The sequence below is a fragment of the Ammospiza nelsoni genome, chromosome 3 (assembly GCF_027579445.1).
Source record: "Ammospiza nelsoni isolate bAmmNel1 chromosome 3, bAmmNel1.pri, whole genome shotgun sequence".
NCBI classification, from domain to species: Eukaryota; Metazoa; Chordata; class Aves; order Passeriformes; family Passerellidae; genus Ammospiza; species Ammospiza nelsoni.
The window spans coordinates 18,138,929-18,162,893 of record NC_080635.1 but is presented as its reverse complement, the minus strand read 5'-3'; the positions used below and the strand labels follow the sequence as shown (position 1 = coordinate 18,162,893).

General features: G+C 40.3%; 2 protein-coding genes across 3 annotated transcripts in view; one reads left to right on the top strand and one right to left on the bottom strand.

Moving 5' to 3' along the window:
• The window catches only part of PCSK2 (proprotein convertase subtilisin/kexin type 2), a 111,306-nt gene extending 108,288 nt beyond the window's left edge, over positions 1–3,018 (top strand). For both annotated transcript variants that reach the window (XM_059467937.1, XM_059467938.1), the window contains one exon: positions 221–3,018. In XM_059467937.1, coding sequence (XP_059323920.1) covers positions 221–707 — 487 coding nt within the window. In that variant the 3' untranslated portion in view covers positions 708–3,018. The remainder of the gene's footprint in view (positions 1–220) is intronic.
• A 3,418-nt stretch (positions 3,019–6,436) lies between these two features.
• BFSP1 (beaded filament structural protein 1) lies at positions 6,437–23,656 on the bottom strand. The gene is made up of 8 exons (XM_059469321.1): positions 23,286–23,656; positions 17,179–17,239; positions 14,164–14,259; positions 13,260–13,352; positions 12,453–12,560; positions 10,066–10,286; positions 8,686–8,771; positions 6,437–7,383 (listed from the first exon to the last, which is right to left on the bottom strand). Exons 1-8 carry the CDS (start codon positions 23,654–23,656, stop codon positions 6,437–6,439), a joined length of 1,983 nt encoding a protein of 660 aa, XP_059325304.1.
• Between the last annotated feature and the right edge of the window lie 309 nt (positions 23,657–23,965).

Below are 23,965 nucleotides of genomic sequence, written 5' to 3'. Positions count from 1 at the left end.
TACCTTTCATAATTATTTTCAAATTAAGGTTTTGGTATAATTTTCTAAAAGGGGAACATTTGCTTTCTGACTAGGTTTGCAACTATATTATTTCCTTACTTCTTCATGTATTAATAAGGAAAATCATACAGTGTTTTTCTGTGAGGCACTAAAACCCAGTACTTTTAGCATAAGCCATATTGTACTGTTTTAATTTGCTTAATTATCTTTTGACGCACAGAAAGATACCACCAAGTGGCAAACTGTTCCTCACACTGACAACTGATGCTTGTGAGGGGAAGGAGAACTTTGTCCGGTACCTTGAACATGTGCAGGCAGTTATAACTGTGAATTCCACTCGGCGAGGAGACCTCAACATCAACATGACCTCACCAATGGGAACAAAGTCCATTTTGCTGAGCCGGCGCCCCAGGGATGATGACTCCAAGGTGGGTTTTGACAAATGGCCTTTCATGACGACTCACACTTGGGGAGAAGACCCCCGAGGCACCTGGGCTCTGGAGATTGGGTTTGTTGGCAGCCAGCCCCAGCGGGGTGTGCTGAAGGAGTGGACACTGATGCTGCATGGGACTCAGAGTGCACCGTATATAGACCAAATCGTAAAAGATTATCAGTCCAAGCTGGCCATGTCCAAGAAGGAAGAGCTGGAAGAAGAGTTAGATGAAGCAGTGGAGAGAAGCCTGAAGAGTATACTGAGCAAGAAGTAGTGCTGTGTTGCATGACAGTGTCTTTCCTTCCCCAGACTCCTCTACTCACTGTTCTGCTATCCAAACCTCTGTGTTAGATGTATTACAATGATTGTCTCTCTAGACAAATTATCATCCTTTCTTGATTTTAAAGTCATATATCTCGTCAATAATTATTTTACTTGCCACTGAAGCAGTCCATGTTTTATCTCTAAGCCAAAAAACGTACTCCCACCAAATAGTATGTACAGTTTGTGACTGTAAATGATGATTTTTCTTTTGTGTCATACAAATAGGTAATAACTTGCAAAGAAATTAATGGCTTTTCCCTTCATATTTCTGTGATATATGTTTGTATTTTTAAAAAAATTAATTTTTACACTGGAAGTTGGTGATAATTGAACACATTTAAAAAAAATGACAGAGAGAGGGAATCACAAAGAGATTGTCTGGAGAGGTCTTTGACCATGCTCCTTCTGCATCACTGACTTGAGTGGGACTTCCTCCATTGGGTTTAACCAAAGTACCACTGGACCCCACAAAAATAAATAATCCAGAGATAAGGAACATTCACCAATCTCACTGGCAGAAATCCAATTCTTTTGAGAGTTTTATTTCATACTACAGTTACACTACATACACACTTCAGGTACGGATCAACAGATATGCAATAAGGAGCGCAAAGCAATGCCAAAGCTGGGTGGCAGGGAGAAGTGATTTGCAAACCAGGTCAGGGCCTCCTAGAAGCACAAATCCCAGTTTTGCTAGAGTTTTTTTTTAGTTTGGTTGTTTTGGGGATTCTTTTCCTGTGTTGTTGTTGTTGTTTTTTGTTTTGTTTTGTAATTTTAGCAATTTAAATCAATTTGCCATCTTACAGCAGAGCAAACACATAGGAATGAGCTGTTGGATTTCTGGCAGCTTGTATGCATCTTCTGGTCTCTCTACTGAGATGTTCTCCAGCACTGTAAAATGAGGCTGTGTCAGCATTACCAACCACAGACACCTGTTTCCTGGGGTTCGCAACCCAGCTGCCAGTAAACTGCTGTGGGGAAAATTTGAGGCACACAGTTTCAGTCCCAAAGCAATTTTTAATTTAAATTTCATTTTAAAGCTATATATTTGCTGGTATTATGTTATACAAATATATTTAAGGAGAAAAATATGCTGAAGTTATTAAAGTGTAATGCAGTGTTGGCCTTCTTGAGAAATAAAATGTAGTACATTTGGGAAGATTTGCTGGCAGTCATTGTTTTTTCTGTTTTAAGTCAGTCCCACCTTGACTTTTTGGACATGAGTTAAAGTCCATTTCTCTCACCCTCAAGAGTATGCTCCGGCTATTGCTGCAAAACATAACATTCTCCCTGGCTGGAATTACTGATGGAAGCAACCACTACATGTTCTCAGGTGTGACATCCCAAATTTAATCTTTGAGAAATAAAGGGTCTTGATTCTGCAAATATTTAGGCACTTGCACTAAAGCCCATCAGTGGACCTACTTAAATGGTAATTTTAAGCAGATATTTCAGATCTTTGCAGGATCCAAGATCTACATTTTAGCAGTGACTAGTTTCAGATTTTTTTAAAGTTATTTTTAATATGCAGAGTATGAATCTAAGATGCTTTAATAAGAGTTGTTCTGGTTGATCCGGTGCATAGTAGTAGAAATACATTTAGTAGGTAAATATTTATCTAACAAATTAAAAACATAACCCAAAGATTCTATGGTGAATGTGTTTCACTTAATAATGTATGAGAATAATGTTAATAGAATAATGTTAATTTAAGAGACTATCAATCTTTTATTTTTCCTGAGGTTTGTTCTTTCCTTTTCCAAATGAAAAATAAACAGCTCAACCTACTCAAAGTCTACGTGAATTATACTCTAAAGCCAAACCAAGCAGCCTCACACTACTCACAGGTTTCTCATTGCATGTAGCAGTCCCATCAGAAAAATTTACCATATATATATATTTATGTACACACCTGTATGACTAAATACATACACACCTGTGGTATCACTCTCTGTGTGTTTTAAATATATATATAAATCATACAATATATATATTCAGAGTACGTTACATATATTTGCATATAAATATGTCTAGAATTACATATGCTATGTATGATATAATACACATACATCGTAACTTTTTGTGTGTATGTGATCAAAGAGGTTACTGAAAGTTTTTACTGGACTTTTAAAATCTGGAAAAGTTTTGGAATAAGAAAAGTCCATGTAGAATTCATAAATGAACATGTACATGATTTTCCATTGCATTCATGTAATTTTTCAGTTGTCTGGTAAATTATTAAATATAAAGCAGCAAAATAACTAGATGGCTGTCCATATTTTCATAATGCTGACATAATTTAGTAATTGAAAAATCACAATAATGAGTGAAAGTGGTGAATTTTAATATAATTATATATATAAAATTACATTTATATACAATATAGAGATCTACTTCAAATTCTTGGGGATTTTTGGTTCAAGGGATCACTCAAAAATATGTCCAGGTAGACTGAGTTTTTATGGTATTGCTGATGTAAAAGAAAGTTAATTTTTTAGTATTTATAATAAAAGGGAAAATTAAGCTCATGATGCAAAATAGGTGAGCCCTGTGATGGTGTTTTATAATATCAGTAAAATAAAGAGCTGTTATAAACTGGCAGGTCCTATCATCATTGCTTATCTGAAGGTACACAGGAGGTAAAATGCTGCTTTCACTGTGATGACTTTCTACTTCTCGGCTTTTTACACGGGTAAAGAAATTTGTATCCTGCATACTGGATACGGAGAAGATAAAGATTTGATAGCAGCAGATTACGAATAAAGTATTTTATGTTAACTGTGAAACTCTGTCACATACAAGATTCATGCCACAGGCTGGGAGGACCTTTATTTAAATTTACTTGGCATTATTTTCATGGTTCAAACCCATTGGCTCCAAGGTCAGCACTGCAAAGGCAGCAGCAGTGCAGGTGCTGAGCTGCATTGGGAGGAGGATGATCAAGAACAGAGGCTGTTCGTTTTGCACTTCAGCTCATAAGCAGCTCTGGTCCTAAGGAAATGCTACAGCAGATTTTTTTCCTCTGCTGTTTGGAGCACTTTGATTCACATTAAGTCCTCTGTTTCCCTTTTCATCTCTACTCACCCCCCCATAACTTTTGGGTACTTTTTAGCTCCTGTGTTTCCATGGCAGAAAGTACATTTCATTTTATAATACTCTGTCATGTCTGCAGCAGTACAATCTGGCAGGGAACCTCCTGATCTAGTTCTGGTTGCCTCAGAAGTGAGAATGTGCCTGTAGAAACCTGATTCTCATTCCAGTCTCTTGTTGAATAGATGGTTTGCAACTATTTTACCATTAAACTTTAGCATTTAAACACTTCATTGAGAATCTGCATTTAATGTAGAGGTTAGCCCCTAAAATTACGAGATTTACTATACACTTCAGTAAGGTCACTATTAACCAGATACTACTAATGGTTTTCTATGTAAATTTCATGCAAACATACAGAAAGTTTACAGATTGTAGCAGAATCTGGCCCTCACCTCTTCTTAGTCCTTGAGTTCTGCTGGTTGCTACCCAGGCAATGCAGTATGTAATTTCCTTCAGCAGTAAGTGCCATCAAACCAGCTTTAGGAGCAGTTCTTAGACCACACTGAAATGCTGAGCAAGGGTTACAGCCATCATAAACCAGGTCTGGGTCAGCAGCCAGTGGTGACACCACTGCACAAAAAGGATTAAGGTGGTGGAGGTATTCACACACTGGACACCTCACCCAGGCTGTCCTGACATTGCCTTCTTGCTATTGAATGAGGCTTTTTGTATTTTGAACATTGGGTCCACTCTATTGCAGTGAAATCAGATGGACTGGGAGAGAGGGAAGAATATCCAGTTCCAACCAGGTACTGCCTGAACCTGTTTATACTCTGCTTTGTGACAGAATTATTAAACAGACTGTCTATTGCTGCAATGAGGGTAGGTTTTTGGTTTTTTTTGTTTAGCTTGCAGCGGTCAAATTCTTTCAGCAGCAATTATTCTGGGCAGTTGCTGCCAGGTGACCAGAGTCCAGCCTGCATAGGCATTGATAAATTCCTTCTCTGCAGTTATTTACACTGCTAATATATTAAACTGAAAAGGAACATGCTCTAGTAAGCCATGTCTGGAATAAACTTCCACAGCATTCCAATAAATCAGCATCAACAAAAAGTCCTGACTAAAATTGTGACTGTGAGAGTCACCTCTCCCTGTTTCAAAGAATAAGGTGCCACTTTACCAGACATAACAATCACAGGAGATGAGATGCTACACCTGTGCTGGACCTCATGAATGAAATAACAAAACCCAACATATTATTGAAGGAAAGCCTTGGGCGCTGTGAGGAGTTCCTGAAGCTCAGACTTGTCAGCTCAAATGGCTTTTAACCTTACTTTCCTGCAGCTGACAGGAGTTAAAAGGCAGAAAGGCACAACAATGCTGGAAGCTGAAATGAAAACTTAGAGAACTGGCATTGGATTGAACAAGAAATTTGTAGAGACTAATCTAGTACCACCCTTCAGTAAGTCTTGGGCTTTAGTGTGATCGTTCATGTGCCTGGAGTAAAGCTGAGGCCTAAATGGTGTATGAGCACTTTAGGTAGAGCTCATTATTTACACACATACAAGCTCATTATTTACATTAGAGAGCTCATTATTTACACACATACACACACATTTACACACATTTCTCTGATTTTTAATTTGTGGGTTTTTGTTTATTTTCTTGAGCTGAAGGTATCTGGGAGCTGCAAGACTGTTGTTGCTGCAAGTGTTTCTTTTTGCTTCTCCAGGCATGGGAAGGTGGAAAGGCACTGCTTATTCCAAAAATCCCGTGGAGCTCCATGTGACTGCAGGTGACAGGAGTGAGACGGGATCCTGTGGCAGTATGAAACTCTATAGTCCAAGGAAATACTTAAAAAGAAAATACCTAAATACTCAGGATTTGGCTGCAGTCTGCTCAAAATCTTGTTGGCATTCATAAGTACATCAGTTGTGTTGGTGAAGGACAAATAATAGCTTTTGTAAGGGAGATCTCCCTTCAGGGAGATTTATTCTGAGAAGATCTGCAGTAAGAGCTTATCTTGAATACAGGAAGTTTGTGTTTATTGCCAAAAAGAAAGGTCTGCCAAGCTCATTGCTATTTAAAGACTTTTAAAGGGAGATTTTTGGAACAGGTCATTTAAGAGGTATCCAGCTCTTTCCCTGGACAAACTGCTGCACACCAGTCAGGTGATGTTTACAAGTAGGATCTGTTTACAAGTAGGGTCTGTGAGTCAACGTTATAGGTAAAATAAACCCACAGTGAGTATCTTTGGTAGAAGGCAAAACTTTTATTAAATGAACCAGATGTCACAAGTTAACATTTGCAGCTATCTCAAAGATGGGGGATCATACAGCAGCTGAAGGAGCAGTAGAGAAATATGCAAATTTATCCTGGATACTGTGGAAAGCCAGGCAGCTCTGTCATAATAATTTCTTCCCATGTGTTCTAATCATGAAAATGAGTTGCATAGGATGTGTCCTGGAGAGCGCTAATGGTTGTTCCACCAAAGGTGAACCTACATCAGACAGAATTGCCATCAAGGTTTCAATCTGTTCCATACCAAACAGCAAAAATCTCACTACTGTATCATTCGGTCAGGAAAAAAACAGAGTCATTTAATAACTATGCCAGACAAATTGACTATCAGAGGGTATGTGTCACTTAAGAGCCTTTGTCACCTAGTTTCTTCTTGCTTGTCTTCTCTATCATTGTCTCAACAATCATTGCTGTCTCTTCATATGTCTGAATTTTGTCATCTGAAAACTTCTCAATGGACTCCACCACCTCCACCTTCTCATAGCTCATAGAGCCAGGTAAGGCTGCTTCCCTGAACAAAAGGCCCTGTTTATCTTCTCGCTCATATTCTGTCTCTCGAAGGAGTCCTGGCTCAGTTGGGCTTATCAGACCAGAGGAAGTAACTGTCTCAGGCTCAGAGATGTCTGGGTACTTTGTGATTTGCTCAATTTTTCCTCTTGCTTTTTTCCCCCATTCAAGCACATCTTCTTTCCCCTCCTCTCTCTGTTTATCTGGGAGTTCAAACTCTTCTCTCCTTTCACAGATTTCCCCTTTCTCTTTTTCTGGTGGTTCGGCAGGTTCTGGGAGCTCTGGTATGGACTCCACATCACCCCCATTCATCACCTTCCCATTGCCAGCGGAAACTGTGATCCCCCCGCCAGCAGGGATAGAGGGGGCCAAGATGCATGGTTCTTCATAGCCTTCCTCCCCTGTCACCAGCACATAACGCCCTTTGGGATGGGCATCAGACTTAGCCTCTGGTCTCTTGTAGACTCTTATTTTCTCCCTCATAATATTACACAATTTATCAAAGGCTTTACTTATCTGGGCTCCATCAGGTACGTCCTCTGGGCCCATTTCTCTTTCATCAAATTCTGATCCTTCTTGCTCAGGTTCACACCTGACTGAGCCTTCATGCCTAAACTCCATCTGATCTTGGTCAAAACCTTCCAGAGTTCTTTCGTACATTCTTTCAGGCGAGTGACTGTCGGTTATGTCTTTTGACATCAGCTCCTTTTTTCTGGCAATTTTCTTTGTCAGGCCTTTTTGTCTGGGCTTTATACTGGCAATGTCTTGCATGGCCTGGGTGATATCTAAAAAAAATCAAAGCAAAGGGAACAACAAACAGTGCTTGAATACAGTCACTGCAAATGCTAGAGCTGCCTCTTGCCCTCACCACTGCATGTGGAAAGCCTTTGTATCCCAGGGGCCTAAAAGAGAGCCAGACACCTTGACTCCTGACAATTTGGAGTATGGACAGATACTGAAAGTCATGTCAGGAGGGAGCAGCAGTGGCTGGTGGTCACAGAGCTGAGAAGCCACCCATCTACAATGGTATCACTCAGACACTGTCACTGAGCTCTTAGAACCCCCTGATTCCAATCTCCTGGGCAATCAATAGGCACAGATCCCATGAGAGCTTAGCAGCAGCAGGAGCATAGGCAAGGTATGATTTCCATGGCATGAGCAGCTAGAGCAGAGGAGACAGGGGTTGATACTGGTAATTACAAGAACAAGAGGACAGACAGATATTAACATACTTTCCCCAAGGCAGCTGTTTTGTCCCCTGCCACAATACAGTAACACACATGAAATACGATGCTCATCATGCAGGAGAAATCAGTGGTGTGTCTAGAGCCAGGCCAAATCCTCAGCATGTATAAAATACCACTTTGCATGACAGTAATTATTTGCAGCTGCTGAGGGTCTGGCCTCAGGCATTTTGGACCTATTTAATATAAAACTGCTACAGTTCACACAGCAGTTAGAAAAATTACACCTGCATTACAAAAACATCCCTCATACGATGGTTTGTCTCTGTTCTCAAGGCAGTTTGTCATTATTGAAACCACAGTGAGCCTTGGATTTAAGTTAACCCATATGTTAGAACCTATCACATCAATTCCTTTGTTAAGAGCGGTTTTTCTCATTTAAGCCTGGCCATTTCCTTGTCAGCAGGTTTACAAGCATCCTAATTCTAACAAGCCAACATACAACATAGAGAAAACATAATTCATAGAAAAACAGGCCTCAAAAATGGCCTGTGGCACTCAACACACCTTGGTGCTCTTTGCACATCACTAAAGTGCAAACAAACTCAGAATGAGTCAACACAAAACCTGCAGCTCTTTCCACCATTTCAGATGCCTTTTGATTTTACTCTTGATTGGCCTAAGTAGTAAACTGTAGAAATTAGCAAAGAAATGCTTTTACTTGTGGTTTTGGCCTTTGACAGCTTGTCTCAGGGACAGTTGAGGTAAGCTGAAATGGTTGCATTTTCAAGCCTGTAGTCAGGCTGTCATGACTGGTGGCCATATTAAAGACAGATGGACAAACAGCTTAAAATGCAATGATGCCTCTCCTGACACACACAGAAAGACACATCACAGGTTTACCTCTTCCCCTCGAAGCCTGAGGCTGGGCAGGTCGATAAATCTGTGTGAAGAGTGTGACTGGGGTTCCTGCTATAGCAGAGTTTAACCTGTGGAGAATATGTGCATCCATGAGTTCTCTCATCACCCTTTTGGAGAAAGCAAGTGAAATTGTGCAAAATTAAGCACAGAGGTTAAAGAAATGTACTTCTCTGTGATGAGGAGTCAAAAAGAATGATGGGAATCTGTTTCTTGTCTGGGGAAAATCAAGACAGCCACAGCACCTTCACAGGAGTGAGGTTGGTTTTTGCCAGCAGGAGATATGGGATACTCCAGTAGGTAAAGTACACCAGTAATTACAACATGTAGCTACAGCTTTGCATTTAGCATGGCACTTTGAAGAGATGGTAGATTTTTAGATGGGCAAACAGTCAATCCAAGCCTACCAGAGGTCAGCAAAAAATGTAAATCCACTTTTACCATGCTGGCTGGCAAAATAGGAAATTTGGAGCCTTCCTTGGAAAACATTCAAGGAGTCAGTAGTATTAAGGGTTAAAAATTAAAATTGAGAGGCAGGCCTATCGCAAAACAGTTACTGTATCTTTGGCCTCCCCAGTCTGCTCTGCTGGAATTTGAGATATTTTGTCCTGTCAGAGACCCTATGTCAATATGATTTTTGGCATTGAGAATTACTCTGTTAAGGCACTTCTAACTGGAACTCAGTGTCCAAAATTAGACCCTGAAAATTAATTAAATTCCCATTCCCCACACATAGGATGGACTATTAAGTGAGTGTTCTTTCTCTGGATCTTCTGCACAGCCCAGAGCAGTAGTTTGGGTGCTTAGGGGTCTGGCTCTGCTGCTGTGAAAGATCCTTTTGTCCACTGTGGCTGATGGTGGACATTAGAGGGAGACAGTGGTCCTCTGTAGGTTTAATAGCAACTCAAATCCCTGCCAGTTTCTTGTATTTTTCGTTTTTCTCCCCATGCCCAAGGAATGGGTTTGCTGGGAAGAATACTTTGCTTTACAAGGCATTTGCTTTGTTTGCACCCTCCAAAAATCAACTTGCCGGTAGCGTTGAACAAGTGTCACCAACACCCAGTCTGAGGAGAGGATGTTCAGATTGATTTGTGTGCTCCTGACCTCTGTACACTGATGCCAGGACAGCATATGGAAAGGAGACTGCAAGGACAAGAAAGCCCAAAATGGCACTGATCCTTTCCTTGGCAGAAGTTTCACCAGATTTTGCATCTATTTCGATTTCTATCCCTAGATATCTACACCAGTGAAAGGTGTGAAAATGCTATAGCTTTGGGTGAATCAAATGTCCTTAAACATACATTTTTCAAATGAGATAAAAGAGATCCCTGGTCCCTTTGTGATTGCCCAGAAATCCAGGCTTACCGGCTGTCCTCATTCTCGATGATCCGTTTGTACCGTTCCAGCTCATTCTCCAGGGACTGCTGGTAGATCACCAGCTGGCGGCAGTCAGTGGTGTACTTCTCCAAGATTCTCTCAGCCTCCTCTATCCCCTTCCTAAGGTTTTCGATCTGCTCATTGTAAAGCTGAATTTCATCGTCATAACTCTCCTGGGTGTTTTTAATTGCTTGCTCCAGCATGGTTGTCTGGTAAATAAAATTGGTGGTGAAAGAAGCAGCTTTGAAAAATTCACCATCCCCATATTTTAAGCATAATGAAAGGCAAGTCATGCTTTATTACAATGTGATGCTGCACTGCTAAAACACAGGAGCAATTTCACTACCTTTGTTCAGTTATTCAAAAAGCAGTAACTTATCACATTGGGCAGGGCCTAACATGGACAGTAAAAGTTCTTAACTGGGAAGATGAGCTCAAGAAATACCCACTCCTCCTTCTCTGTGCTCTGCAGACAGGGAAAATAAGACCAAAAGTCACATTTTAAACAAAGGACTCTTCTTTAGAATTCAATTCCTCAGGCTTTTTACTTCAGCAATAAAACCAATGAGCATATCAACCAGGAGGTGGCAAAAGTCGCCTTCCAAAAATAAAGGCTGAGTTTCAGGTGGGATATTTCACCCTGTAAATCTCCTCTCACTTTCTTCTGCTATTTTTAGCTATTTATTATAGTTATTTTGTCACTTTTTTCCCCTACTTTTCTGAGATGAACTCACAAAAAGTTAATGGAGGAATAAGTGACTAATGAATTCTTCAATAATTGATTTATTTCTATGTGCTTCAGGCAAGATTAAAAAAAAATACTTTTAAGAGGCTAAATATAGAAGTGATGTCCCTTGTCATTAGTTTGGTTATGTTGCAGTGTACTAATAGACAGAGACTCTTCTGTTCAGTGCTCATGGAGTGGGGCCCCTGACCTCTTGGGCACATGGCTGTCAGGTCCAGAAACAGGAAAGCAAAGACACTTGATGACATCTCAGTCATCAGATCCAGCCTTCACCATCACAGGCTACTGTGTTACTGACCTGCGCTCATAAAGGTATTTCACTCTTGTAATCTCAAGGCACAAGAATGAATGAATGAATAATCTATTTCTAAATGGGTGGAAAGATTTGATTTTGAAAGCAGCATGATTAATTCCTCAAAGACTGCCTCTCTCCACCTGCCAGCAGAAGGCTGATTTCCTCCCCTTTTTCTCGATATTGATTCACTATCTCATCCCCATATTGATTCATGTCCATCCCAGAGTACATGTGTCCTTTCCACCAGAGCATCAGATGTGAGAAAGAGAGACCAAGGAAAATACACTGTCCTGACCCTAATGAAAGAAGTTATGCCCAGGAAGTTATGAGCTGCTGCTATGGCTGTCCAAAGGAGTTCAAAATCCCACCAAATGATGTTTTTGTCAATATTTCATTCCTCTCACCTGGATGGACAACTTGAGGCACAAAGGAAGGTGTACTTGGGGTCATTCTCCACTCCATCTGCTAAAAAATATTCAACTGCATGGAGGTAGAGATGCCATTGGCAACTATTAAGATCTGGTTTCGATCCACTGCAGCCTTCAGCTGCTCCTCCACCTCCTGCCACCCTCAGCCCTGCACTACACTCATGTTTGCAGGCACTGGCTGGAGACAGAAGGTTGATTTAGGGCATGTTTGGCTGGGAGATGGGCAAGGACAACTAGTCAAACTCTTTTTGCAACTCAAAGCTTGGCAAAAAGCACATGTTTTTTCCTGCTGGTCCAAGCACAGGAGAGATGCTGGCTTAAGTCTTAGTAGTGACATGGATGAAGGCAGAGAGCCAAATGTAGCTCAATAGCCCTCTCATTTTTTTCTCCCCAAACCTGTCCAGTTCTTCCCACAGCAAGCTTAGCATTGGATGTGGCAGTGATAGAAAGGATTGGGCAGAGCCCTGAGGGTTCCCCATCAGTTTTCTTGAAGCCAATTTCCAGCCAGAACTCAGCAAGTAAGAAAGTCATAGGAGCCCTGTGGAACTTTTCCATTCATAATGTCCTGCTGATTCAGTCCTGCAGGAATCCAGTTGCATTGTGGAAATGTTCCCTCATCAGTCCCTCTGATAAGCAAAGATAGCCTCATTGCACCTACAATACCTACAGCCCACCCTGGCCAACTAAACCTGACAATTTGTTTCATTGAGAGAATGGGAATGAAACAGCTGAAGAAAAAGATGGAAATCTAAAAGGAAAACACACCTCCAAGTCCACCAAGTTAACATAACCATGTTAAAGTCGTGTTAGAGGTTTTACCAAGTGACCATAAAAAAAGCAGTTCATGAGCAACATGGTTGTGTTTATGGCTAGTGATTCCAATGTTTATGGCTAGTGATTCCAATACCTCTGTCTGGAGCTTGTATTTCTGTGCCTGTAGCTGGCAGAGGATGCTCTTATATTCCTCCAGCTGGCTCTGCAGAACAGGGATCCTCCTCTCTGCTATCAGTTTTTCCTGGTTGGAAGAAAACAATGTGTGTACAGGAAATTATGTTTCACTCCTAAAAAGAGCCAAAAGAAATTGCAATACTGGAAATAAACTGTGAAGACAAATAGAAAATGGCAAAAGACAGATAAAAGATGGGGATTGAACCTCAAGCCAAATTCTGTTGAATGGTTGCACAGCTTTAAGAATAAAGATATCAGATACCAGGTCGGTAACAGTACAGCTTAGACCCTGTAAACCTGTTCACATCTTCTTCCAAATAATGAACATTCCTGCCATAGCCACTCATATTGGTGGAAATCATCAAGTTTTCATCTAGTCTGTATCAATTCATTTCATTAAAATTTTCACCACATCTCACCCCTTCAGGATAAGATTTCCTTTCTCTTAAAATATTCATATATCCTGCCAGCTCCTCCTCAGAGAAGAAGCACAACTACTTCAAATATCTTTGTACCACACATTTTTGGGACTAATATATATGCTGGGGTGCACCTGACAAACCTAATCTCTCTTTCCTCATTGATACAGTTTTTCAAAACTACAGTAAATTTTTTTCTCTCATGTTCACTACTCAGTACTTACACATTGTTTTGACAGTTTTCACCTAACCTTGGAGCAGAAGTTAAAGGATCTGGGACACTTTAGGTGTAAACATTATCTCTTTCTTACTTAGAGTTGCATATACTTCCCAACAGCAATACTTGCCTCACATATGCCAGTGGTTATTGGGGACACACGAGGAGTTGTCTGGATGATCTGCTGCAAGACATTGACATAGGTCTGGATTTCCATGAGGTTCTGTGATAAAGTAAAAATATTTTCATTAGAAAATGCCATAGTAAGGTAGACATTTCCATGAACTCCTGGGGCTTATTTTTAGATACGTAATTCTTTTAGCCCATAAAAGTCCAATTCAAAAGTCCAATTCCAGTCAAGTTCAGGCTTGGGTTTGGAATGCAACTTACAGTTGCTTTTGAGTGCAGGAGTGCTAGCAGTTTCATCAACTGAGGGTATATCATGGACTTTTGGATAAGGACTATATAGTTCATAGTTTTAACTGAAGATTCCATTCCATTTCCAATTTCATAAGATATTTTCAAAATAAGAATCACAAATATCTTTTCATGTGGCATGAAAAAAATAGTAACTTTTTTCAAAAGCAGCAAATATGGGACAGTGGCCTGATTCTAAGACCCACAGTTCTCCCAGGAAAAAGGCAAAAAATGTTAAAGTCAGCTGCAGTGGAATCATACATTCACAGGCATATGCCTGCTGATTAACTGGAATGTCCTCTCCCAAAAAATTGGATGATGAAAGCAACAGCTTCCTTAGCATGAAATATAAGACAGCTTGACCAGCACTTTGGGTTGAACCATGACACCAGGTTGACAAATTCAAGACTCTGCTACAGCTGTAGTTACTGGACCCTGAGAAGTATGTTTGGGTGCTGGAAACCATCTGGGTTGTTGTGCCACTGAAAATAAATAGTGCTATATGCACCTACCAAAACATAAATGCCATTTGCTTAAATTTGCCACCATTTGATCATGGAGAAGGGCCAAGTTCCACATCTATCTCTACAAGGAAAACAGCAATTTCATCCAGTTACCTTCTTGTATCTGTCCTTTGTAGCATTGATGTCATCCTGCAGGAACTGGGACTCAATTTGCAGCTCCAGGTTGCACAGCAAGGCCTCATCAGCTTCCTGCAATGCAGAGACACGTGGCATGGCAGTATGTACGGCTGGAGTGCCAAACCCACAGCAGGCCCACAGGCACTGCATGAGTCACTGTGCACATGGAGCAGTCTGCCTGAAGTGTAAGAGCCTACTGTAACATACAACAGTACCATGAAAACAACAAACAGGAGCCATGTTATTCACCATGCCCTGCACAAATGTAATTTACAATAGAGTTTGGCACTGGCACTGTCAAAATAATGCTGGGTGCCAAGTAGTAGATGTTTGAAATACCAGATTTTAATATCAAAATCTTGAAATGGTGGATGAATCTTAAACAAATGACATCAGCATTGATTTCTCTAGTGTCATGACAAGATCTGAGGTATCCTGATGCCTTTTTAAGATACCTAGTAAAGAAGTCCTTCTGAAAACCCAGGATGATCTGCAGTATTTGCACTCTCTTTGGCATGTTCTCAAATACTACAAATATTTGCCAGTTTGGAGCCATTTCTGGCAATAAAAATGACATTTGACCAAGTTTAGAAAAAATCACTTTGCTGCATAAGTTTATAATACTTTGGAATTTGCAAAGACAAAAGTTCCTAACATCCAATTAGTTCAAAGAACAAACCATATGACTAGTAACCATGATCTCAGAGTATACAGGTATGAGTGACATTGATCTTTAAATCTAATGAAATCTCCTTTTCTGTTCAAAGGCTTAATTTAGATTTTTCCGATGTTCTGTTATTTAACAAAAAACATGGAATTTAGGGTAATTTCTCTGGAACTTGGCAATGTATTTTACAAATATGTGAGAGTAGTCATACGTTTTATTTTTCTATTTAATGCATTATTTCTTTAATTTTTGAGAAAGCATCTTAAAACATTTTAACTGTATCTTCCTTGCAACTGTATAAAATGTGCCAGTTCCTCCACCAGTTTGCAATTTGCCTCAAGAAAGTCCTGCTTTGTGCATTTAGCTTAAAGAATAAAAAAAGAAGTATTTGAAGGCACCTCTTTCAAAATACCCATGTGCCATTATCAGCTGTAAAAATACCTCTGTGAGCGAATCACAGGTTGCAAACAAACCATTGAGATCTGTGGGTGCAGCACATGACTGGAAGAAGAGGATTTTTCCTTTTGCATGCATACAGCACGCGCTGTTCAAAAAATGTGTAGATGTTGGCTGTCTTATTGTGCTGCTAAACCTCCCAGGCACAGAACTCTCCAGCAGGCTCTGCTTTGTGATCCAGGGGCTGATTCAGACGCATCCAACCCAGCACATTCAGAGCCAACCATCAGGAATGCCTGCTGCTTTTCTGCACTCTTCTCTCATCCTATTGAGAGGAGGATCAGCAGGACAATGGCCATGTTGGGAGGTTTGGGAGGGAGCCAAAAAGAGCCCCCAGGCCCTTAGATAATAACTATAAGCAAATATTTTTGCATGTGATTAAAAAAAGCAGGTTTTGGCTTTCAAAATGTTCCCTCAGAGGGGAAAAATACTTCTGCTTTTATTCCATGCTTTCAAAGAGACCAGCTTCCTTGATGGAGTTGTGTATCAGAACAATGCAGTGTCCACACATTTTCTTTTGAACTTTGCAATATTTGCTAATCACTCAGCTTCTAAAAAGACATTCTGCTTTATGTTATAATTCCAGAACACTGGTCCATGTGCAGACGCAATATTTTCATTACCATGGAAGAGAAATTCTTTAGATCTCTCCAGAACCAGTATTTTCCCAGCTGTCAGATAAAGAATGAGTTTGCACCTGCACATGCAGGTTTTCAGGCCACATCTTGGGTCCTCTACAGAAAACCATCTGTATTCCCTCCAGCACTTGGTGCTCCCAGTGCCAGGAGCTGCTGCAACAGGGGTGTCCAGGGACATCCTGGGATAAAAAACATCCTTGTGCCTCAAGATTTGGTGAACTGTGCCTAGGGTTGGTGAATCATTTCAATTTTCTTTAGCTGCAGATTCATAGAGAGGAACTGTGAAGACAGACTTACCTGGTCCCACAACCCTTACAAAAGAGTTACCTTCACAAATTTTTTTAAGGGTTTGCAAGTTGTTCAAGAACAGAGTGTTCTGGAAAATAGAACTGATGTGGGATGTCAAGAGTTCACTGGAGACAGAAATGCTAAAATGCACTTTCTGTCTTTTCTTAATATAAAACATGTTCTTAATATAAAACATTGATATGACAATGCTCCAGCAGATCAGGTCCAGCCAATCGTAGCAAGGAAATAAAAAAAAATCTCTATTTAATCCATCTTTAATTGTTTTCCAATACAGAAGATGAATGATAGCCTGTGCAAAGTAGAACTGGGGAAAGATATTATGTTCTTCACCCAGATGAAGGCTAGCAGCGAGAGAGGATGAATCAAGATTTTTCAGTTTCACAGACCTGGTTTGGAAACTTTCAAAATACTTCAGCCAACTACTATCTTTCTCTGAGCTTTGTATTATATTAAATGTTGTTATTTTTATTATTGTTTTTCCCATGGTATTAGTTTAAGAACTATATTGATGTAAAAGGAACAAACCAAGGGGAGTGGCAGTGTCTCTCTTGTTTGGAAACCTAATGGGAAGCTGAGGGTCTGTCGTGGGAAGGGCTGACCATATACTGCAAGGGACTAAGGAGCTTTGAGACATTCCAGGCTTCAAAACATGGACTTAACCAGCAATTTTTCATGGCATGGTTATCATTAGTGACTGTATTTTAATACAGTAGCTATGTTTAAAAAGTGTGGGGAAAAGGTACGCACATGCCAGCTCAGACACTTACATAGGGAGGGGGAGGATGGAGAAGGGCATAATGACAAGAAACGCCTTGCTCTGACATTTTATCTTCCCACTGCTTCTTCAAAGTAGCTTGCTGTAGTAAATGAAACCAAAGGAAAAGATTGTACACCTTTCCCCTGGCATTTTCCCAGACTCACTTTATTAAGGTGCTCCAGGGTTTCTTTTAGCCTCTGCTGATACTCACGTTCATTTCTATACCTACAAGTAGAGAAAAGGAGATAGAGTTCAGTGGTTCATCCCTCTGCAAACTGCATTTTTATCTGCACTGTCATGCACAAATATGCTTCATGTTAAAGGAGAATATGAATCTTGAAAGGGCCCAAAAGATTTATTAATGCATTAGCATTAATTATTTTTTGGTCCCAGATGCTGAGGGTAATTTCAGAATTGCCTAAATTCTTGTCTTCAGCTTATGTAACAGAATATAATGAAATGCCATATATTTGCTATCACTTTTTTACAGAATGCTCAAGAATAGATTATCTACAATAAAAGCATGTGCCATTGGTGTTGAACTATAGTGACAGCGATTCAACAGTGATTACTCTGTGAGGATTTGCTGCAATGGCACATGAACATTTAATTACATTGTTCTTGGTTTTCTATTATACCTGTTGTTGTTCAATAAGCACTTTAATGACAGACACATTAAACATAATGATTGCAGTTTTACATATTGACCATGTAGGAAAGATGTTGGATTAGGATGCTTAGATGGATCAAGCTTTGTGTCCCCTTTAATGGTAATTTGTATATTAGCTTGGTCAAAACAACAAGTGAGCCTTAGTAAGGACTGCATTTAACCAGCTATTCTTATGCTTTTATAAAACATGCATGAAGTGCATGTTCCTGGTGCTGGATGTATAATGTGTTTATGTTAGGCTTGAGGAAACAGCACATTTTCTTTAAGAATTAGGGCTCCACATTTGTATGTAAATAGAATTATCTTTTAGAAATTCTTTTTAGCCACAGAGTACAAAATTAAATTGTTGATTATTGTAATTTATTCCCTTCCTTAAGTAAACCTCATATGAAATGTTCAACAGTAGATGTGGCTTAATGGGACTCCATTAAAAACAAACAAACAAAAAAGCAAACAAAAAGCCCCTCAAAAATCACCAGTCAGAAACAACTTTGGCAATGAGACTTTGCCATTGGTACTGAACAAGTGACTTACCAAACTCCAACAGCAGCAGAAATACAATCCTAACCCTTTAAGTTTAACACTTTACTTTTCCTAAAATAATAGATGTAGAGAGATATAAAAAAGCTATCATTATCCTTCTTTCTACAAGAAACACTCTGGTAGGTGACAAGTCAGTTCTGGTGATTAGGATCCTTCATTTGCAATAAAAGCAATGGACACCAGTACAAGCCAAAATTCAGAACTGAACGTAAGTTCCTGTCTGTCTTCTGAAATCATTGCTCCAATCCATATGTGCTGGTGATTTCAAAGGGATTTACTTCAGTCAACAGGGAACTTGACAGCTCCTGGACTGAGCACATCAAGGATCAAGATATAATGATAATGTCAACCTCAGTTCTTCCTTTTCATCTCCTGAATGACGAACAACCAACATTATTCTCATCTCTTTCAACACATACTGGAAAACTGAGTGGATGATGTCACTCACAAACTAACCAGGACCACAAAGGAAGAACTTGACAGAACAAGTAAATGGATTTAACCTGGTGCTCTGGTTTACAAAGTTCTTCTGAAATCCCATAATATTAGCAGGGTTGGTCACTGGTCTGTTTTCAATTCTTACATGAACAGCAAAGAATCAAGTGAAAATGATGAGGTTTTATTTTATTATCACTCCAACAAATTGCTGAAAAAACAATGTCCTTTTTTGCCAATAAGTACTAACATCAGTTTCACGCCCAAGGCTAGAATATTTTTCAGCTTCAGAAGTGAAACTGCCTTTGTTTCAGGTGTTTACCAAGTAGCTCAATTCCAGCCAGTTTTCTATTTATTTAAAAAAAAATTTTGTATGCACTTGACAGTAAACAGTTTCCTAACTTTGATATTTTCTGATAGCTGAACAAGAATGAAGCATATTGTGGCATCTTGTGAAAATCAAATACAAGTTATAATAAAAGGCTGGTTTTCTACTCACAGTAATATACAACCATCTGATGGATTCAGTGTATAAACCTCAGCCCTAATATAATTCAGATGTCCCTCATTGCTAGATCCTCACTCAAAAGATTTTTCAGTTACTAAAATATTCAGCTAATTTTCCTTTACTCTCAAATAACCCAAATATATGCTGTGCCACACAGCTGTAAATCCACCTGGCAGCTTGAGAGAGTTAGTATTGCATGATTATCCTTTGAAGAAGAATTTCTTTCAAGTGATGTTAAATATTTTCCAGAAGATCAGTGCAAAAGTGCTATGGACCTCTTTGAAATGCTTCAGAGACCTCAGCATGCCTCTGTGCCTGCTGAAATGTATTTGTAAGTGCAATGGCTGACAAGTCACAACCCTGTTATGCTTCAAAGTTGATTTTGATGTTTAGTAATTAGCTAGTCATGTCCAAAAATTTTTTTATTAGATGGTTGCTGGTCAGACATTCCTGGAGTTTAAGAGCTTTTAAGTTATTTTGCTTCATTAAAAAAAAAAAAAAAAAAAAAAAAAAAACAAACCAAAAAAACAACAAACAAAAAACCCCAAAACCCAACAAAACATGAACCTCCTCACCTAGTCAGATAGCTTTAGGTCAGCAACAAATGTTTTTGGACTGTTGAAAGAAAAGGGATGTTAACTGGCTTGGGGGTTTTTGGTTTGTTTTTTTTTTTTGCATAGGGGAAAAGAACGGAGGGGAGGAAGCTGCCAGGCTCAAAGAAAGCAGATCTGAGGATTAAAGATTTCAATCACCTCTTCTTTTTGGATTCTGCCTCCACTGCAGTGCAAGGGCTCGCTCCACTCCAAAGAGGAAACAAGAACAGTCCATCCCAGCAATGCACAATGGCCATATACTCAATTTGGCATCAAAGCTGAGCCTTTCATCTGAAGGAAAACGTTGAATCTGTTGAATCCTACTGAAAGGTAATAGCACCTCTGGGTGACTACCTTTGTCATTTTCTCTTTCCCTGATGTACTTCACTAATCTTCTCTCAACAGACAGCAGCAATTTGGGTGCCAAGGACAGCACAGACTATGAAAGAGAGGTCCTACAAGGATGATGGACAGGTCAGTAATATTTGTTATCAAGAGTCCTGAATATAACCTGAATGCTCAGATGAGCCCAGGAGGGTTGTGTTTTGCTGATTTATGAACAGATTCTACCTGTGTTGTGTTATCAAGAAGCCACTGCTGAGCAGCTGACAGCCACAGGACAATATTCTTGCAGATTTTGGAGAGTGTGGAGGGCAGGCAGATGATCCTCATCTTAGCTGCAGCAGGATAAAGTCCTTCCTATCACTAGAGAAGCAGCATCAGTGCCAAGAAAATCCCTGCAGACCGGGCTGGAAGGCAGCTTTGTCAGTGGAGTCTCCATATCCTAGCTATTGCGTTTACCACTTCTTTTCATTTTCTCACACGTGTTGGGTCTCTACTGTAGCCCCAAGGGTGTTAGCTCATCAGAGTATCACCACACAGCAATCTTCTTCTGGAGAACACTGTGCCAATTACTGTGTCCAGGGAACCATATTGCATGTTCAAAACTCACTGCATTTGCAGTGCACAAATTTTTTAAATAAACAATTGCTTAGCAAGACTTTTAATTTCTGAAGTCCATTAATCCTGTTCAGTCAAGGCCACTAAAATCTGGATTCCGGCATCTTTTCCAACATCATGGAGAGAGAAATACCATCCTGTCCCACAGCCAGATGCAATGTTGCTATAATGATGGTGGTCAATAAAGGTAGCATAATTAGTCTTTTTATGAGATGCATCCAGACTATTCCCAGCATTGATTTTTTTTTTTTTTTTGGCACAACTTCAAGAGAAAGAATTCTTCCCTGGTACAGAATCTGAACTATTAATTAATGAGAAAAGCTATGAATGTGACCACAGAGAATTTTAAAATAAATTTTAATATAAGTTCTACTTTTTAATGGTTCATGAACATTTAATTGCACAGACCCAGTAGTCCTAGGCCCTACTCTGTCTAAATGCAACTTTAAAAGGACTATTTATATAAATGTAGCTTAAAACATTTACTTAGATATAAATCTATTTCCCCAATAGTGAAGGTGAGTGAAAGAATGGGTTGTAAGAGTCAAAATTCTTTGCATTAGTGAAGGACACAGACATTTGTCAATTGATTCAAAAGCTCCCTCTAAGAGATTTTGTTAATTCCAGTGCACCAAATACTTTATGGTTCAAGTTGCAGCAAGAAACCTACAGCGCCTGTTGCCAATGGAATGCAAACTCAGGGGGGAGAGCAGATCTTCAGCACAGGAATGTTTCTGGTTTCAGCAGCCCCTAATAGGGCACAGAAGATTATTCCTCCCATACTTTGTTTAGGGAGCTTTGTTTATAACTTTCAGGAACTGAAATCAGAACTATCAGATGGCAGAGCACATGTTACCAGAGCAGTGGCATTGTTTTAAAACCTGCAACTCAAAACCATCCCAAGTTTTTCAGATACTGAACAAATGTTCATGTCTCTCTTCTAGACAAATTCAGCAGCTCCCAATGAAAAAAAACCTCACCAAACTTCACTTTTTGATGTAAACCAATTGGTGAAATTTGGTTAAAAAGCAGCCACTGTCTTTCCATTGTCATGGCCCTGTGTATCTTTATTGGCTTGAATTTAGCCAAAGTTTCCTTCTTACTTTTGTTTACAGCTGCTGAGTGAGCATTCCAGGATTGTACAACAAAGCACCACCCATTTTTTTCTAGGAAGCCACTAACTACCCCTTTAGCAGGTCCTAGATCTTGCTTTCTGAAAGTACTGCCCTTTTTCTGGGTGTTGTCTCCTCCTCTGGATTTTCAATGCCCTGTATTATTCCCCGCCTATTTACAGTTTGGTTAGAGCAGCTTTAATAAAAGTAAATTACTTTGTGTCACATTACTAATCCTGTATTATTCACATAGATTTTTAACTAATATGCAGCTAGAAAATGAAGTACTGAGTATAGTCAAATACTCATGGGCACTGTGTAATAAAAACACATGAGCAAGTACCAGAGTCAACACCTAAATTACAGCATTGACTCATAGTTGAATTTCCTGCTCATAAATATTGGAATACAGTTCTGCCTAATCAGATGCTTATTACCCACTGACACAGAATCAGGACATTATGGAAATCTGACCACTGGCAACAATAAGTCTCAGTGCACCTGGATGGGCTATTCTCTCCTGTCACGTGAAAGAGAGATCAGGGCTTGGCATTTCTATAGGTATGCTGTAGCTCACAGTCCCCATGCAGATGTTCATTTGGCAGCCTGCCAAATTTTCATGGGTGAAGTAGTCAGATAGATATTTTTGGGGGTAAAAAATGCCTAAGTAACAGGAGGATTAAACTCTTTTGTCCTATGAGCAATGCTCACCAACTCTTGTGTAATTAAGCCATGTAACCAAAATTGCCTGTTGCTGGAGGGAAGGCACTTAATTCCATCAGCATGTGAGGCTCCTGCCCTTTGATTTATGGTGGCACAGAAGTTAAAGCGGTGAAATTAGGGGAAGCCTATTCTTATTCTTTCAGTGGCATGGGATGGAAATACAAAATGCAAAGAAGAATAGGAGGGCAAATTTTACACACCAGGAAAAAATATATCTCCCTTCTTTTCATGACACATCACAGATGTGGTTGGCACAGACTGGCTCAGGTGCTTCATAATGGCTGTAAATAAGAGTTTCTCAGAGACATCCTGCATATTTCAGGAGATTTTTGGCATTGTGTAACTCTGGGCTGCTCAGACACAAGACTTGCTTTGAGGCACCTGGTAGTCAAATAGGGTTATTTCATCTTTGCAGTTCAGAGCACAGTTCTAAGGCTAATGAGCAACAGCAGCTGACATGTGCCAGGGCCGCTGCTGTGGAATGGAGAGGGCATTTTCCCATCTACGAGCAGTGAGACCATAAAAGGCAGAGCTGCGGCTCCCTAAGTCCTGATACCTTACTTTTCACCTTACATGGGCTTACATGCCATCCTTCTTGACAAGTCTGATACACACGGAGAGACATCACCCATGCACAAGAAGTAGCTGGTGACACCGAACCCATCCTTATTACAAAGATTAACTATGGAAATGACACCACTCATCTTCCATGGATTGTAAGCCTTACTTGTTGCAGTATTCATCAAGCATGCGCTGGGCATCCTTCTCCTCCCGCTCCAGCTTGGCTCGGTCAGAAGCCAGCTCCCTCATTCGTTGCCGGTTGAACTCAATCTGCCCAGCAAAAGCTTCATCCAAGCCCACCAGCTCATCCATGCGCTGGAAGGTCTCCAGTTGCTTGCGCAGGATGGTATTGCGCTGTTCCAGCACACGCGCCCGGTTGATGTAGCTTGCAAAGCGCTCGTTGAGCTCCTGCAGGTTCTCCAAGCCCCGGGCTTGGGCCAAACTGTCAAATTCTGGGGAGCCTCGTAGCTCATCATAGGCATCTGACCGCTCGTACTTCTCCTTGCGTACCTCACGGAGGAAGCTGCTCCTGTACATGGCTTCAGAGGGGCTGTGCAGTGCCGGGGTCCCCTCTTGTGTGCCTGCCTGTCTCTCCAGTTTGGATCTGAATTACGTCGGGGGGTTTGGGGAAGAAGAACTGAACATAATCCCCCCCCCCCCCCAGATGATCAGGACTTGTCTCCGGGGTGGTTTGTGGCACTAAAGGCATCATCTGCGGGAGTGAACTAAATAAATCCCAATGGCCCCGCCTTGGAGCTGCCCATCCAGGCGTCAGCAGTTTGGAGGAGGGGCGGGTACAGAAGGGCTAGGGGCTTTTCTTTTCAAGCATTGCAATTGTGTACAGCC

Bases quoted from the DNA above. Each gene is read 5' to 3' on its own strand.
- BFSP1 (XM_059469321.1), bottom strand. From the start codon at position 23,656: ATGTACAGGAGCAGCTTCCTCCGTGAGGTACGCAAGGAGAAGTACGAG. The intron at 12,561-13,259 runs GCAAGTATTGCT...TCTTCCAACCAG, and splicing joins TAACCACTGGCATATGTGAG to GAAAAACTGATAGCAGAGAG. The intron at 7,384-8,685 runs GTAAACCTGTGA...GATTTTTTTTAG, and splicing joins TCAGGCTTCGAGGGGAAGAG to ATATCACCCAGGCCATGCAA.